This window comes from Nerophis ophidion, linkage group LG03, assembly GCF_033978795.1.
Source record: "Nerophis ophidion isolate RoL-2023_Sa linkage group LG03, RoL_Noph_v1.0, whole genome shotgun sequence".
Taxonomy (NCBI): Eukaryota; Metazoa; Chordata; class Actinopteri; order Syngnathiformes; family Syngnathidae; genus Nerophis; species Nerophis ophidion.
The window spans coordinates 8,507,635-8,526,862 of NC_084613.1; the positions used below are offsets into that span (position 1 = coordinate 8,507,635).

Consider the following 19,228-nt stretch of genomic DNA (forward strand, 5'->3'; position numbering starts at 1 on the left):
ATTGATGGTGTAGAAAATCTAGAGAATAATAATAATAAATAGATGATTATGGTGTAGAAAATCTGGAGGATAATAATAATAATAATAATAATAATACAGTCATGATTATGGTGTAGAAAATCTGGAGAATAATAATAAATAGATGATTATGGTGTAGAAAATCTGGAGAAAAATAATAGATGATTATGGTCTAGGAAATCTGGAGAATAATATTAATAATAAATAGATGATTATGATATAGAAAATCTGGATAATAATAATAATAATAATAAAGACATGATTATGGTGTAGAAAATCTGGAGAATAATAATAATAATAAATAGATTATGATGTAGAAAATCTGGAGGATAATAATAATAATAATAATAATAATAAAGACATGATTATGGTGTAGAAAATCTGGAGAATAATAATAAATAGATGATTATGGTGGAGAAAATCTGGAGAATAATGATAATAATAAATAGATGATTATGGTGTAGAAAATCTGGAGAATAATAATAAATAGATGATTATGGTGTAGAAAATCTGTAGAATAATAATAATAATAAATAGATGATTATGGTCTAGAAAATCTGGAGAATAATATTAATAATAAATAGATGATTATGATGTAGAAAATCTGGAGGATAATAATAATAATAATAAAGACATGATTATGGTGTAGAAAATCTGGAGAATAATAATAATAATAAATAGATTATGATGTAGAAAATCTGGAGGATAATAATAATAATAATAATAATAAAGACATGATTATGGTGTAGAAAATCTGGAGAATAATAATAAATAGATGATTATGGTGGAGAAAATCTGGAGAATAATGATAATAATAAATAGATGATTATGGTGTAGAAAATCTGGAGAATAATAATAAATAGATGATTATGGTGTAGAAAATCTGTAGAATAATAATAATAATAAATAGATGATTATGGTCTAGAAAATCTGGGGAATAATATTAATAATAAATAGATGATTATGATGTAGAAAATCTGGAGGATAATAATAATAATAATAAAGACATGATTATGGTGTAGAAAATCTGGAGAATAATAATAATAATAAATAGATTATGATGTAGAAAATCTGGAGGATAATAATAATAATAATAAAGACATGATTATGGTGTAGAAAATCTGGAGAATAATAACAAATAGATGATTATGGTGGAGAAAATCTGGAGAATAATAATAATAATAAATAGATGATTATGGTGTAGAAAATCTGGAGAATAATAATAAATAGATGATTATGGTCTAGAAAATCTGGAGAATAATATTAATAATAAATAGATGATTATGATATAGAAAATCTGGATAATAATAATAATAATAATAAAGACATGATTATGGTGTAGAAAATCTGGAGAATAATAATAATAATAAATAGATTATGATGTAGAAAATCTGGAGGATAATAATAATAATAATAATAATAATAAAGACATGATTATGGTGTAGAAAATCTGGAGAATAATAATAAATAGATGATTATGGTGGAGAAAATCTGGAGAATAATGATAATAATAAATAGATGATTATGGTGTAGAAAATCTGGAGAATAATAATAAATAGATGATTATGGTGTAGAAAATCTGTAGAATAATAATAATAATAAATAGATGATTATGGTCTAGAAAATCTGGAGAATAATATTAATAATAAATAGATGATTATGATGTAGAAAATCTGGAGGATAATAATAATAATAATAAAGACATGATTATGGTGTAGAAAATCTGGGGAATAATAATAATAATAAATAGATTATGATGTAGAAAATCTGGAGGATAATAATAATAATAATAATAATAAAGACATGATTATGGTGTAGAAAATCTGGAGAATAATAATAAATAGATGATTATGGTGGAGAAAATCTGGAGAATAATGATAATAATAAATAGATGATTATGGTGTAGAAAATCTGGAGAATAATAATAAATAGATGATTATGGTGTAGAAAATCTGTAGAATAATAATAATAATAAATAGATGATTATGGTCTAGAAAATCTGGGGAATAATATTAATAATAAATAGATGATTATGATGTAGAAAATCTGGAGGATAATAATAATAATAATAAAGACATGATTATGGTGTAGAAAATCTGGAGAATAATAATAATAATAAATAGATTATGATGTAGAAAATCTGGAGGATAATAATAATAATAATAATAAAGACATGATTATGGTGTAGAAAATCTGGAGAATAATAACAAATAGATGATTATGGTGTAGAGAATCTGGAGAATATTAATAAATAAATGATTATGGTGTAGAAAATCTGGAGAATAATAATAATAGATGGTTAAGGTGTAGAAATTCTGGAGAATAATAATGATGATAAATACATGATTATGATGTAGAACATCTGGAGAATAATAATAATAATAATAGATGATTATGGTGTAGAAAATATGGAGAATAATTATAATAATAGATGATTATGGTGGAGAAAATCTGGAGAATAATAATAAATGGATTATGGTGTAGGAAAACTAGAGAATAATAATAAATAGATGATTATGGTGTAGAGAATCTGGAGAATAATAATAATAATAAATAGATGATTATGGTGTAGAAAGTCTGGAGAATAATAATAATAATAGATGATTAAGGTGTAGAAATTCTGGAGAATAATAATAGATGATTATGATGTTAAAAATCTGGAGAATAATAATAATAATAAATAGATGATTATGTTGTAGAAAATATGGAGAATAATAATAATAATAAAGAGATGATTATGGTGTAGAAAAGAATGTGTGTGAATGTTTTGGAGCATTCACACAATGAACATTTCACCAGGCGGCATCCTCACAGCCTGACGCCTGAAGGACGGCGTCCCCTTTCGATGTTGACCAACTGGACTGAAGCCGCCCGACAGCGGCGGAAGTGACACGTTGGATCTTATCTGGAGGGTTCATAGAAAACATGCTGCATTTAGAAAACACCGCTCACTAAATAAGGCACACTTGCACATCAATTACATTTAAAAAAAAAAAAAAAACACACACTCAAAAGCAGGAGAATGCTCGCTAGTGTTACCATATGTGAGTTATAGTGCAGAAATATGAGGAAATAACTACAAAAGTACACTTTTTCATTAATCGTGTTGCAAAAAAGATCAGTTAGAACATGCGTGTAACACTGGTTTTCATTGAGGGCCGCATTTAACACTGAATAATATGCAGCATGAAAATAAATGTGTCTATATAAAACATGTCTTTTTTTTTAACGTACGTTGTACAAAACCACATCTTTAGATGGTACTGTATAAAACTGGCAGCTCATTCGTCACAAATGTATCATATTTATTTGCAGTTTTTTTTTTTTTCACAGAATATAATTTAAAAAAAAAGTGTACGTTATATGACCAACTGAGAAGGTGCCTGGTATCCAAAGTAAACAAAAACAGAATGCTGGACGACAGCAAAGACTTACTGTGGAGAAAAGATGGCGTCCAAAGTACATCAGAACATGACGTGACAATCAACAATGTCCCCACAAAGAAGAATAAAAACAGCTGAAATACTCTTGATTGCTAAAACAAAGTAGATGCGGGAAATATCGCTTTAAGGAAGATATGAAACTGCTAAAGGGAAAACAGCAAAAAAAAAAAAGAGAAAAAGCCACCAAAATAGGAGCACGAGACAAGAACTAAAAGGAAAATGGCAAAACCTCCAAATAAGTCAGGGTGTGATGTGACAGGTGGTGACAGTACACCTACTTTGAGACAAGAGCTATAGTGATGCATGCTTGCTTATGCTTTAAGTCATACCCAACAATTGCAACAACGACTTTTTACCGTCAACTGAGTTTCGTTTTTTTAATGATTTCTGCTGGTGGTGTTTCAACGCAAAAAGTTTGCCTTGGCTCAAAAAAGGTTGAAAAACACTGCGTTATATGAGGCATAAATAAGCAACTGAGAAGGTGCCTGGTATGTTAACGTAACATATTATGGTAAGAGTCATTCAAATAACTATAACATATAGAACATGCTATACCTTTACCAAACAATCCATCCATCCATCCATTTTCTACCGCTTATTCCCTTTTGGGGTCGCTGGCGCCTATCTCAGCTACAATCGGGCGGAAGGCGGGGTACACCCTGGACAAGTCGCAACCTCATCGCAGGGCCAACACAGATAGACAGACAACATTCACACTCACATTCACACACTAGGGCCAGTTTTAGTGTTGCCAATCAACCTATCCCCAGGTGCATGTCTTTGGAAGTGGGAGGAAGCCGGAGTACCCGGAGGGAACCCACGCATTCACGGGGAGAACATGCAAACTCCACACAGAAAGATCCCGAGCCTGGATTTGAACCCAGGACTGCAGGAACTTGGGCTTCACGGTGGCAGAGGGGTTAGTGCGTCTGCCTCACAATACCAAACAATCTGTCACTCCTAATCGATAAATCCATGAAATCCTCTTCCTCGATGTCGCTTCTAAACAACTCTGCCAACTCCAAAGGTATGCGCCGCTTCCTCTTGTCGTTTTCTGCTGCATATTTCACTACGTCCAGTTTGTAATCTGCAGTACAGGGGTAGGGAACCTACGGCTCGCGAGCCAGATGTGGCTCTTTTCAGGACTGCATCTGGCTCTCGGATAAATCTGAGCTGACATTGCTTAACACGATAAGTAATGAATAATTCCACTTGTAATCCCAGTGTTGAAAATAACGTTCAAAATATAAAACATTCTCACGCATTTTCTACCGCAGCTGTTCAAGAAGTTGCGTTAATGGTAAGAAGTTATTTATTTATTATTGTTTATTGTGGGGCTTGGCCTCCTGGGGGTTCTTCAGACCACCAAGCACCGACATGAGAGCCTGTTTCAGGGTTACAATATTGTTTTAGTTTTCAATAATTGCTTTCCAGCAATTGTCTTTTTCTTTTTCGTTCTGGCTCCAGTTCCAACCCCGTCTCTTCTCCTGGCTGCTGCTTATAAACAGAGCAACAGGCGATTAGATAACAAGGCCCAGGTGGGTTATAGACGCACCTGTCGCTGATTTCCAGGCCGGTCCTGGCAACACCCCGTTTCGCTGCAGGCCCGCAGGCCACGTCCCTTCCACAGTTAGCTTCAGAATAACAATGTTATGACAAAGAATAAAATACCTATTATTATACTCTAGAGATGTTGGTCTTACTTAAAAATGCACGCGTTTAGTTGTGTCCAGTGTTAAAAATTTTTTTATACGGCTTTTAGGGAAATACATTTTAAAATATTTGGCTTCTTGGCTCTCTCAGTCAAAAAGGTTCCCGACCCCTGCTGTAGTACATGATATCCTTTTCGGTGCCATTTTCGTTCAGCTCTTCTCAGTTTTTATAAGTTACCGCCAACGATGAAATGATCCATTTTAATAGCTACGTCAGTAGCATATAGCATATAGCAGTTAGCATCCCAGGACCCACAATGCACTTCTGCCATGACCCTCCCCCGCCAAATTCTTATTGGTTGACGTGTGTGTGACGATTGCTGACATTTTCTTGGTCTCTTCCGCGAATGAGCTAAATAATATTATTTGATATTTTACGGTAATGTGTTAATAATTTCACACATAAGTCGCTCCGGAGTATATGTTGCACCCCCCGCCAAACTATGAAAAAACTGTGACTTATAGTCCTAAAAATACGGGATATGTATACATATATATATACATATATATGTAAAATTATTCTCAACAAGAGAAGAGAAATATAACTTTAGAGAAAAAGCTCATTTAAAACATTTGTATGCACTTACATCACTTAAAACCTTTAGTATATCTGTATGTGGACCTAAATTATGAAACAAGTTGAGCAATGAAGTCAAACAATGTACTTATATGATATGATATGATAAAATATTAGTTGGTACAAAATGCGCCTGCTAGACTTTTGACAAGAACAAGAAAATTAGATTATATTAGGCCTATACTGTATATACCTACAGTATAAACATATATACCTGTACTGGCTTCCTGTGCACTTAAGATGTGACTTTAAGGTTTTACTACTTACGTATAAAATACTACACGGTCTAGCTCCATCCTATCTTGCCGATTTGTATTGTACCATATGTCCCGGCACGAAATCTGCGTTCAAAGGACTCCGGCTTATTAGTGATTCCTACAGCCTATAAAAAGTCTGCGGGCTATAGAGCGTTTTCCGTTCGGGCTCCAGTACTCTGGAATGCCCTCCCGGTAACAGTTCGAGATGCCACCTCAGTAGAAGCATTTAAGTCTCACCTTAAAACTCATCTGTGTACTCTAGCTTTTAAATAGACCTCCTTTTTAGACCAGTTGATCTGCCGCTTCTTTTCTTTTTCCTCCTATGTCCCCCCCAACTTTAACACTGTAACAAATATGCGCCACACTGTGAACCCACACCAAACAAGAATGACAAACACATTTCGGGAGAACATCCGCACCGTAACACAACATAAACACAACCGAACAAATACCCAGAATCCCTTGCAGCACTAACTCTTCCGAGATGCTACAATATACAGCTCCGACCCCCTCAACCTCTTCATGCTCTCTTTAGGGAGAGCATGTCCCAAATTCCAAGCTGCTGTTTTGAGGCATGTTAAAAAAAATAATGCACTTTGTGACTTCAATAATAAATATGGCAGTGCCATGTTGGCATTTTTTTCCATAATTTGAGCTGATTTATTTTGGAAAACCTTGTTACATTGTTTAATGCATCCAGCGGCGCATCGCAACAAAATTAGGCATAATAATGTGTTCATTCCACCACTGTATGTATCGGTATTGGTTGATATTGGAATCGGTGTTATATCGGAATATCGGCAAAAAAGCCATTATCGGACATCTCGAGTCACAAATGGAAAAAATACGTACCGTGCTGATGTCCGATGATAACAAGCTCCTTCCTGTCACTGAGGGACATAAAATGGAAGATGAGTGAGTTCATTGCAGTTTTTAATTGAGTTTTAGTCATAACCTTTTGACAAACATGTATCCAAGCTAAAATGATTATGTTTTAGTCAACAACATTACAAATCGTTTTTATTCCTCGACAAAAATGTCAGTTAATTTTGTCAAAGTCTTAGTCAACAAGCATTTGTTGCCTTCATCATAACACTAATATAAAACTTTTAAAGTCATTTTGATAGTAGGCAAATGTAGCTAATATAGACACTTACATCATGTGTTGCCTTCATTATAACACATATAATACTTTTTAAGTCATTTTGATAGTAGGCTATTATAGCTAATATAGGCACTTATGTCATGTGTTGCCTTCATTATAACACTTATATAATACTTTTAAAGTATTTTTGATAGTAAGCTATTATAGCTAATATAGACACTTACATAATGTCTTACCTTCATTATAACACTTATACAATACCTTTAAAGTCATTTTGATGGTGGGCTAATATAGCTAATATAGACACTTATGTCATGTGTTGCCTTCATTATCACACTTATATAAGAATTTTAAAGTAATTTTGATAGTAGGCTGATATAGCTGATATAGACATATGTGTTGCCTTCATTATAACACTTATATAATACCTTTAAAGTCATTTTGATAGTAGGCTAATATAGCTAATATAGACACTTATGTCATGTGTTGCCTTCATTATAACACTTATAGGAGGCTTTTAAAGTCATTTTGATAGTAGGCTACTATAGCTGATATAGACACTTACGTCATGTGTTGCCTTCATTATAACACTTATATAATACTTTTAAAGTCATGTTGATAGTAGGCTAATATAGACACTTACATCATGTGTTGCCTTCATTATAACACTTATATAATACTTTTAAAGTCATTTTGATAGTAGGCTATTATAGATAATATACACACTTACATCATGTGTTGCCTTCATTATAACACTTATATAATACTTTTAAAGTCATTTTGATAGTAGGCTATTATAGATAATATACACACTTACATCATGTGTTGCCTTCATTATAACAATAATATAAGGCTTTTAAAGTCATTTTGATAGTAGGCTAATATAGCTAATATAGACACTTACATAATGTCTTGCCTTCATTATAACACTTATATAATACCTTTAAAGTCATTTTGATAGTAGGCAAATATAGCTAATATAGACACTTATGTCATGTGTTGCCTTCATTATCACACTTATATAAGACTTTTAAAGTATTTTGATAGTAAGCTATTATAGCTAATATAGACACATCATGTGTTGCCTTCATTATAACACATATGTAAGACTTTTAAAGTCATTTTGATAGTAGGCTATTATAGCTAATATAGACACTTACATAATGTCTTACCTTCATTATAACACTTATACAATACCTTTAAAGTCATTTTGATGGTGGGCTAATATAGCTAATATAGACACTTATGTCATGTGTTGCCTTCATTATCACACTTATATAAGAATTTTAAAGTAATTTTGATAGTAGGCTGATATAGCTGATATAGACATATGTGTTGCCTTCATTATAACACTTATATAATACCTTTAAAGTCATTTTGATAGTAGGCTAATATAGCTAATATAGACACTTATGTCATGTGTTGCCTTCATTATAACACTTATAGGAGGCTTTTAAAGTCATTTTGATAGTAGGCTACTATAGCTGATATAGACACTTACGTCATGTGTTGCCTTCATTATAACACTTATATAATACTTTTAAAGTCATGTTGATAGTAGGCTAATATAGACACTTACATCAGGTGTTGCCTTCATTATAACACTTATATAATACTTTTAAAGTCATTTTGATAGTAGGCTATTAAAGATAATATACACACTTACATCATGTGTTGCCTTCATTATATCACTTATAAAAAGTTTTTAATTTTTAGCGGCTCCAGACAGATTTTTTTTGTATTTTTTGTCCAAAATGGCTCTTTCAACATTTTGGGTTGCCGACCCCTGGTGTAAGCCAACACTGGTTCATAGTAAAGAAATGAAAATTGAAAAAAAAAAAAAGAAATGTGAAATCCCACCTGGCTCGTATCCACTTGAAGATCTGTGTGGAGGCTCCTTGAAGAAGTCACATGGTCAATAAGATGGTGTGCTGACATGCAATTGTGATTGGTGGGGAAAAAGAGCAGGTGTATTTACAAGCACGGAATCCATTTGGTCTTTGACTCGCTGCATCTTCAACGCCAGCCGGGTCATCTGGCTGAAGTGATCCATGGCGGAGGACGCGCACGTGCTGGGGAGCGGGTCGGGCGTGTTCCTGGTGGTTCTGGTGTCGGCAGAGGTCGAGCGGAGCTCCTTCATGCTGCGGGCGTCCAGCTGGGAAACTGTGGTGGGAAGAGACCAGGCCTGGCTCGACTTTTATGTGCACCTTTTTAACGACGTCGTGCGGTACCTTTGCGGTCGTGGAGGTAAACGTGCACGGGCTGCTTTTCTCCGAAGGCGCAGAAAGCCACCATGTTTTCGTGAGGGTGGAAGGAAACGCCGCAGAGAGCCGAGCTGTAACAAAGCTCAGAGTACATGGCCACCTGGTCACCTGTCAAGACACATAATGAGCTCCAGTTCATTTTGGATTCTTTTTTTTTTTAACAATACATCATTTTTAGAGATGTCCGATAATGGCTTTTTTGCTGATATCACCGTATTTTTCGGATTATAAGTCGCTCCGGAGTATACGTTGCAGCGGCTGAAACTGCATAATAAAGAAGGGGAAAAACATACAGGTGCTGGTCATATTATTAGAATATCATGAAAAAGTTTATTTATTTAATTAATTCCATTTAGAAAGTCAAACTTGTAGAATGTATACATTCATTCCAAACAGACTGATACATTTGAAGTGTTTTTTTTGCCAAAAAGGAGATGATTATAGCTGAAAACCAATGAAAACCCTAAATTCAACATCTCAGAAAATTAGAATATGATGAAAAGGTCCGATATTGAAGACACCTGGTGCCACACTCTAATTAGCTAACTAACTCAAAACACCTGGAAAAGCCTTTAAATTGTCTCTCGTTTTGATTCTGTATGACACACAATCATGGGGAAGACTGCTGACTTGACAACTGTCCAAAAGATGACCATTGATACTTTAAAGAAGGAGGGCAAGACACAAAAGGTCATTGCCAAAGAGGTTGGATGTTCCCAGAGCTCTGTGTCCAAACACATTAATAGAGAGGCGAAGGGAAGACAAAGATGTGGTAGAAAAAAAGTGTACAAGCAAGAGGGATAACCGCGCCCTGGAGAGGATTGTCAAACAAAACCGATTAAAAAATGTGGGGGAGATCCACAAAGAGTGGACTGCAGCTGGAGTCAGTGCTTCAAGAACCACCACGCACCGACGTATGCAAGATATGGGCTTCAGCTGTCGCATTCCTTGTGTAAAGCCACTCTTGAATGAGAGACAACGTCAAAAGAGTCTCGCCTGGGCTCAAGACAAAAAGGACTGGACTGCTGCTGAGTGGTCCAAAGTTATGTTTTCAGATGAAAGTAAATGTTGTATCTCCTTTTTGGAAATCAAGGTCCCAGAGTCTGGAGGAAGACAGGAGAGGCACGGAATCCACGTTGCCTGAAGTCCAGTGTCAAATTTCCACAATGGGTAATGGTCTGGGGTGCCATGTCATCTGCTGGTGTTGGTCCACTGTGTTTCCTGAGGTCTAGGGTCAATGCAGCAGTCTACCAGGAAGTTTTAGAACACTTTATGCTGCCTGCCGCGGACCAATTTTATGGAGGTGAAGATTTAATTTTCCAACATGACTTGGCACCTGCACACAGTGCCAAATCTACCAGTACCTGGTTTAAGGAGCATGGTATCCCTGTTCTTGATTGGCCTGCAAACTCACCTAACCTATTGTGAAGCGGAAGATGCGAGATGCCAGACCCAACAATGCTGAAGAGCTGAACCACTATTAAAGCAACCTGGGCTCTCATAACACCTGAGGAGTGCGACAGACTGGTGGACTCCAAGCCACGCCGTACTGCTGCAGCAATTCAGGCAAAAGGAGCTGCAACTAAGTATTGATTGCCGTACATGCTGAAACTTTCCATGTTCATACTTTTCAGTTGGCCCACATTTCTAAAAAATATTTTTTGGTACTAGTCGTAACTAATATTCTAATTTTCTGAGATACTGAATTGGGGATTTTCAGTAATTCTCAGTACTAATCATCAAAATTTAAAGAAATAAACATTTAAAATATATCACTATGTGTGTAATGAATTTATATAATATGTAAGTTTCACGTTCTGAATATAATTACTGAAATAAATCAACTTTTTCATGATATTCTAATAATATGAACAGCACCTGTATATAAGTCGCACTGGAGTATAAGTCACATTTTTGGAGGAAATTTATTTGATAAAATCCAACACCAAGAACAGACAATTGAAAGGCAATTTAAAATAAATAAAGAATAGTGAACAACAAGCTGAATAAGTGTACGTTATATCAGTGTTTTTCAACCCCTGTGCCGTGGCACACTAGTGTGCCGTGAGATATTATGTCATTTCCCCTGTAAGGGTTAAAAATATTTTTGGAAAACCAGTAATTACAATCTGCAAATGATGTGTTGTTGTTGAGTGTTGGTGCTGTCTAGTGTAAAACTCTTCCATATCAGTAGGTGGCAGCCGGTAGCTTGATTCTTTGTAGATATCGGAAACAGCGGGAGGCAGCGTGCAGGTAAAAAGGTGTCTCATGCTTAAACCAAAAATAAACAAAAAGGTGAGTGCCCCTAAGAAAAGGCATTGAAGCTTAGGGAAGGTGTTGGATTAATTGTAAATATGTTATCTCATTTTATTCAAATATGATTGTTTTGTGCATTGAGTAGACAAGTAGAAAGGAAACTTGGTGTTGGATTGAACTTAGGTTGACCTACCCACTTAAAGGAGGAATTTGCAGATGGGCCAGAGCAATGCAGGAAGTTGCTAATCCTTTTATTGCTATGTATTTGCCTGTGTTTAGTTATCAGCACAGGGGTTAGGTATCCCACACAGCTGTAATTCCCCCTCCCTGAGTGCAGCTGTGTGTGTGTGTGTGTACTGAAAGGGCTTCCCTAAATGAATTAAAAAGGCGAGGAGACTGGAGAAAGTTTCAGAGTAAATTGGGAGCCTGTAACTGAAACCTAGCTCCAGTTTCTCTCCTCGTACGAGAAAAGCAATCACTGGTTTATCTTCTATTCTCTGTTTTTGTGTCTTTATAATGTCTCATGGTATTTGACCCTGACAGAAGGCTATGCAGAACAAAACTAAAACTGAACCCGCTCCAAAGTAAACAAAAACAGAATGCTGGACGACAGCAAACACTTACTGTGGAGAAAAGATGGCGTCCAAAGTACATCAGAACATGACGTGACAATCAACAATGTCCCCACAAAGAAGAATAAAAACAGCTGAAATATTCTTGATTGCTAAAACAAAGTAGATGCGGGAAATATCGCTCAAAGGAAGATATGAAACTGCTACAGGAAAATAGCAAAAAAAAAAGAGAAAAAGCCACCAAAATAGGAGCACGAGACAAGAACTAAAAGGAAAATGGCAAAACCTACAAATAAGTCTGGGTGTGATGTGACAGGTGGTGACAGTACACCTACTTTGAGACAAGAGCTATAGTGATGCATGCTTGGTAATGGTTTAAAGTCATATCCAACAAATGTAACGACTTTTTACCGTCAACTGAGTTTTGTTTTTTAATGATTTCTGCTGGTGGTGTTTCAACGCAAAAAATTTGCCTTGGCTCAAAAAAGGTTGAAAAACACTGCGTTATATGAGGCATAAATAACCAACTGAGAAGGTGCCTGGTATGTTAACCTAACATATTATGGTAAGAGTCATTCAAATAACTATAACATATAGAACATGCTATACCAGGGGTGTCAAACTCAAATACAGAGCGGGCCAAAATTTGAAACTGAACGAAGCCGTGGACCAAGGTTGAACAAATCAATCCTTTAATAGGGACCCAAACAAGTTTTGAATTGAATATTGACCAAGCAAGGCTTATATAACTTTATAGTGACATGCAAAATAGAGTTTTAAATAATAATAATTAAAACATATCAATGGCATATCAAATAAAATAAAAATACAAATTGAATGCCTCTTTTCGGCGGCGGGTTTGAGTTGGGTCGGGGTTTGGTGGTAGCGGGGGTGTATAATGTAGCATCCCGGAAGAGTTAGTGATGCAAGGGGTTTTGGGTATTTGTTTGGTTGCGTTTATGTTGTGTTACGGTGTGGATGTTCTCCCGAAATGTGTTTGTCATTCTTGTTTGCTGTAGGTTCACAGTGTGGCGTATATTTGTAACAGTGTTAAAGTTCTTTGTACGGCCAGTGTGACCTGTATGGCTGTTGACCAAGTATGCATTGCATACACGTGTGGGTGTGTATGAGCCGCATATATTATGTGAGTGGGCCGTGACACTGTTTGTATAGAGGAAAAGCGGACATGGCGACATGTAGAGAACGCCAAAGGCAGTGCTTTTATGCCCCGCCCCCAATATTATTGTCCGGGTGGAAATCGGGAGAAATTCGAGAGGGGCACTGAACTTGGGGAGTCTCCCGGGAAAATCGGGAGGGTTGACGAGTACGAGTATTAGTGGTGAATGCGGTGTTACAGCGGCGGGCCAGCTCTAATGTTAATTTGATATTGCCTCAAGGGCCAAATGAAATTACACGGCGGGCCAAACTGAGTTTGACACCCTTGTGCTATACCTTTACCAAACAATTTGTCACTCCTAATCGATAAATCCCATGAAATCTTCTTCCTCCATGTCGCTTCGAAACAACTCTGCCAACTCCAAAGGTATGCGCCGCTTCCTCTTGTCGTTTTCTGCTGCATATTTCACTACGTCCAGCTTGTAATCTGCAGTACATGATTTCCTTTTTGGTGCCATTTTTGTTCAGCCCTTCTCAGTTTTTATAAGTTACCGCCAATGTTGAAATGATCCATTTTAATAGCTACACGGCTGTAGCATATAGCAGTTAGCATCCCATGACCCACAATGCACTTCGGCCATGACCCTCCCCCGCCGAATTCTTATTGGTTGACATGTGTGTGACGATTGCTGACATTTTCTTGGTCTCTTCCGCAAATTAGATAAATAATATTATTTGATATTTTACGGTATTGTGTAAATAATTTCACACATAAGTCGCTACAGAGTATATTTCGCACCCCCGGCCAAACTATGAAAAAAAACTGCGATTTATAGTCCGAAAAATACGGTATCCAACTCTTAATTACCGATTCCGATATCAACCGATACCGATACATACGGTCGTGGAATGAACACATTATGTCTAATTTCATTGCAATGCCCCGCCGGATGCATTAAACAATGTAACAAGATTTTCCAAAATAAATCAACTCTAGTTGTGAAAAAAAATGCCGACATGGCACTGCCATATTCATTATTTAAGTCACAAAGTGTATTATTTTTTTTATAACATTCCTCAAATACAGCAGTTTGGAATTCGGGACATGCTCTCCCTGAGAGAGCGAGAGGAGGTTGAGGTGGTCGGGGATGGAGGGGGCTTTGATTGATTGATACTTTTATTAGTAGATTGCACAGCTAAGTACATATTCCATTTAATTGACCACTAAATGGTAATACCTGAATAAGTTTTTCGACTTGTTTAAGTCGGGTTTCACGTTAATCAATTCATGGTAAATTCATGGGCGGGGTGTATATAGTAGCGTCCTGGAAGAGTTAGTGCTGCAAGGGTTTCTGGGTGTTTGTTCTGTTGTGTTACGGTGCGGATGTTCTCCTGAAATGTGTTTTTCATTCTTGTTTGGTGTGGGTTCACGGTGTGGCGCATATTTGTAACAGTGTTAAAGTTGTTTATACGGCCACCCTCAGTGTGACCTGCATGGCTGTTGACCAAGTAAGAATCCGTAGGTATTATGTGATTGGGCCAGCACGTAAAGGCAATTCTCCCTATGTCCGCGTACCATTCCGTACAGCAGCGTTTTAAAAAGTCATATATTTGACTTTTTGAAACCCATCCATCCATTTTCTACCGCTTGTCCCGTTCAGGGTCGAGGGGGTGCTGCAGCCTATCTCAGCTGAATTCGGACGGAAGGAAACCGATACTGACAATTTCCGATTATTACATTTTAATGACATTTATCGGCCGATATTATCGGACATTTTTAATTATTTTTATGAGAAAAACAAGTCTTACCAGTTTCGGTGTTCCAAACATACGCCATTCCATCCTCGCTGCCAGAGAAGATGAAGCTGCCGCACGGCGTGAAAGTGCTGGAGATCCTCTCCCGGTGGTTGGTGGCTCCTGTGTACCTTTTTACTGTCCAACTAAGACATGAAGATAAATATTTACAAACTTTTGTGGCGCATTATGCAGACTTTTCTCAGAAGCCTCCAATAATACCCAATCAGGCCCAACTAGTTTGCATCAAATCAGTAGAAAAAAAAAAAAATGCAATGCTAAAGTTAAGTGATAAGCACACATTTATTGTCTTGCTTTGTGTTGTTCGTCCGTCGCGTCCAAGCAAACTGCAAGAGTGTTCACTCTATGAATTGGTTTCAGCCCCTTGGCGTATTTGTTTTCTAGTGGAAGTACAAACCTCAAAACCAGAAAATGGTGAATAAAAAGAGAATGCAATGATTTGCAAATCATTTTCAACTTAGAATCAATTGAATAAACTGCAAAGACAATATGCTTCATGTTCAAACTGGCAAACTGTTATTTTTTTGCAAATATTAGCTCATTTGGAATTTGATGCCTGCAACATGTTTCAAAAAAGCTGGCACAAGTGGCAAAAAACACTGAGAAAGTTGAGGAATGCCCGTCAAAGACTTATTCGGAACATCCCACAGGCGAACAGGCTAATTGGGAGCAGGTGGGTGCCATGATCGGGTATAAAAGCAGCTTCCGTGAAATGCTCGGTCATTCACATACAACAGGGGTCAGCAACCTTTACCACTCAAGGAGCCATTTCGACCCGTTTCACAAAATGAGGAAGACAATGGGAGCCGCAACTATTCTCACCCAGATGACAAGAATAAGGGCGTGCTATGAAGCCATTGCCTTAAGCACCTTCTAGAACATGTACAAACTGCTTGCCAGTCCAGCAACATGTGGTGAGAGGCTTCTGCAGATGCACGCACACGACTGGAAGGCATACTGGGTGACACAGAGTACACTGACGGTTGTGATATAAACAACTTTAACACTCCTACTAATGTGCGCCACATTGTGAACCCACACAAAAGAAGAATGACAAACACATTTCGGGAGAAAATCCTCACAGTAACACAACATGAACGCAACACAACAAATACCCAGAATCCTTTGCATCCATGACAATTCCTGACTATGTTATACACCCCGCGAGCACCAAACACCGCCCACCTGAACCACGCAGGAAGGGGGGAGGGGAGGGGCATTGAATTTCGGAATCTCCCCGCAACAATCTGGGGGGTCGGCGATTGTGCAGCTGAGCCGCATCAGAGTTGCCAAAGAGCCGCATGCGGCTCCGGAGCTGCGGGTTGCCGACCCCTGACCTACAAGGATGGGGCGAGGGTCCCCACTTTGTCAACAAATGCCAGAGCAAATTGTTTAGGAACATCATTTCTCAAGCAGCTATTGCAAGGAATTTAAGAATCTCACCATCTACGCTCTGTAGTATCATCAAAAGGTTCAGATAATCTGGAAAAATCACTGCACGTAAGCGGCAAGACCGAAAACCAACATTGAATGCACCATTACCTTCGATCCCTCAGGCGGTACTGCACCAAAAAGCCACGCCAGTGTGTAAAGGATATCACCACATGGGCTCGGGAACACTTCAGAAAACCACTGTCAGTAACTATAGTCCGTCGCTACATCTATGCAAACCCTAAAGACATTTATCAACAACACCCAGAAACGCTACGCTGGGCTCGAGCTCATCTAAGATGAACTGATGCAAAGTGGAAAAATGTTCTGTGGTCTGACCAGTCTACATTTCAAATTGTTTGTGGAAACTGTGGATGTCAGCGAAAGCCAATGCCCTATGTGCCAACTTCTTTTGCAATGTGTTGCTGTAATTAAATTCTAAGTTCATGATTAGTTGAAAAAAAAAAACCTTTCTCAGTTCGAACATTAAACATTACAACATTACAAAAAACATTACCAAGGACAGCACACACCCTGGCTCCCCACCTGTTCGACTTGCTACCATCAGGCAGGCGCTACAGGTGCATCAGACCCAGAACAAACAGGATCAGAGACAGCTTCTTTCCCAAAGCTGTCACCATGTTGAACTCTAACTTATAATAATAATAATTCACCAATATACAATATAATGCCCTAATACCCTACTGTGCAATACTACCCTTCGAGTGCAATACGTCCGTCACTGATTGTTATTTATTACTTCGGTACTCCTGTCTTGTTCTGTATATTGTACAGTATTTTGTATTTCTATAGTGTTTGTATATTGTACACAATTGCTTATTATTTTTATTGGATAGTAGTCTGTTTATTTCAATTGTTAGTTTTTCTTTTATTACCTCTTATGTCATTTATTTCACCCCATATTTGTTCCCACTACCGCACCTTAAGTTAGAGTCTTTAATCTTGTTATATGCAAATATAATGACAATAAAGTTCATTCTATTCTATCTTGTCTCTCTTTTATTCTATTCTATCTTGTCTCTCTTTTTATGTACCATTTACACAACGTGACAACTTCACTGCTTTTGGGTTTGGTATTTAAGTTAAGTTAAAGTGCCAATGATAGTCACACAAACACACACTAGGTGAGGTGAATTGTGTCCTCTGCATTTGACCCATCCCCTTGTTCACCCCCTTGGGAGGTGAGGGGAGCAGTGAGCAGCAGCTGTGGCCGCGCCCGGGAATCATTTTTAGTGATTTAACCCCCAATTCCAACCCTTGATGATGAGTGCCAAGCAGGGAGGTAATTGGGTCCCATTTTTATAGTCTTTGGTATGACTCGTCCGGAGTTTGAACTCACAACCTACCCATCTCAGGGCGGACACTCTAACTACTAGGCCACTGTGTGAGCGACAAGAAGAAAAGCGTTGTCTCATTTGGGGAGAGGTCATTATGCGCCACCTGCTAGGGGGCTTGTAAAAATCTCCATAGGACAACATGTAATTTACAGACCGTTTTCCGAGAGGAAAATGTTTCCCTTATCTTCAAATGCAAATTTTGACTTTAATTGATTGATTGAAACTTTTATTAGTGGATTGCACAGTACAGTCCAGGCTCGACTACTGCACCGCACTTCTTGTCGGGATCCCCAGCCAGAACATCCAGAAGCTGCAGTACATACAGAATAGTGCTGCTAGAATCCTGCTGCGAGTGCGGAAATACCACCACATCACACAAACTCTCAAATCCCTTCACTAGCTTCCTGTTCCACTCAGGATTGAATACAAAGTCTAACTACTAACCCACCAGTGCCTCCATGGAAATGCCCCTCCTCTACCTCAAAGAACTACTCACCCCCAAATCCTCCACACCACACCTCCGCTCCAAACAGGCTAACCTCCTCCAACCTTCAAGGACCAAGCTACAAAGTATGGAAGACCGGGCTTTCTGCTACGCCGCTGCCAGTCTGTGGAACGCTCTCCCTGACCACCTGAGGGCACCACAGACTGTGTATGCTTTTAAAAAAGGCTTAAAAACCTTTTTTGAAAAAGCCTTTTTTATAGATATATGCATACTAGTTCTAGCTATAAGGCTGTTTTAGTTTTTATTTGTATTTATTTTTATTATCTTTTTATTTTATTTTTTTTTAATATACTGTAGCACTTTGAGGTTGTTTGCTCAATTTAAAGTGCTTTTAACAAATAAAATCTATTATTATTAGTAGTAGGAGTAGTACATATTCCGTACAATTGACCACTAAATGGTAACACCCGAATAAGTTTTTCAACTTGTTTAAGTCGGGGTCCACGATAATCAATTCGTGGTAACATAAATAAAGTGTGAGTGACAGGTGTCTGAAATACCGCCGTATACTTACATTCTCAGATCCATTGTTCGCAGGACGTTGTCTTTGGCATGGATGAGGAGGCTGCGCCCGTTAGGATGGACCCGCAGCATGTTGATGGGCACTCCCTTCAGGTCCTCCTCTGCATGTATCTGCAGACACACAAAGCGTTTATCAGACGCTATAAATAGAGATGTCCGACAATATCGGACTGCCGATATTATCGGCCAATAAATGCTTTGAAATCTAATATCGGAAATTATTGGTATCGGTTTTGAAAAGTAAAATGTATGACTTTTTAAAACGCATAGGGTGAAG

General features: G+C 37.5%; 1 protein-coding gene across 1 annotated transcript in view; it reads right to left on the reverse strand.

Annotated features, from left to right (window-relative positions):
• The window catches only part of ahi1 (Abelson helper integration site 1), a 75,813-nt gene that overhangs the window by 14,035 nt on the left and 42,550 nt on the right, over positions 1 to 19,228 (reverse strand). Inside the window, exons 14-20 of the mRNA XM_061894159.1 lie at positions 18,944 to 19,062; positions 15,130 to 15,260; positions 9,344 to 9,484; positions 9,091 to 9,275; positions 8,973 to 9,009; positions 6,860 to 6,897; positions 2,831 to 2,923 (exon numbers count right to left, since the gene is read on the reverse strand). Of these exons, the coding sequence (XP_061750143.1) occupies positions 2,831 to 2,923; positions 6,860 to 6,897; positions 8,973 to 9,009; positions 9,091 to 9,275; positions 9,344 to 9,484; positions 15,130 to 15,260; positions 18,944 to 19,062 (744 nt within the window). The remainder of the gene's footprint in view (positions 1 to 2,830; positions 2,924 to 6,859; positions 6,898 to 8,972; positions 9,010 to 9,090; positions 9,276 to 9,343; positions 9,485 to 15,129; positions 15,261 to 18,943; positions 19,063 to 19,228) is intronic.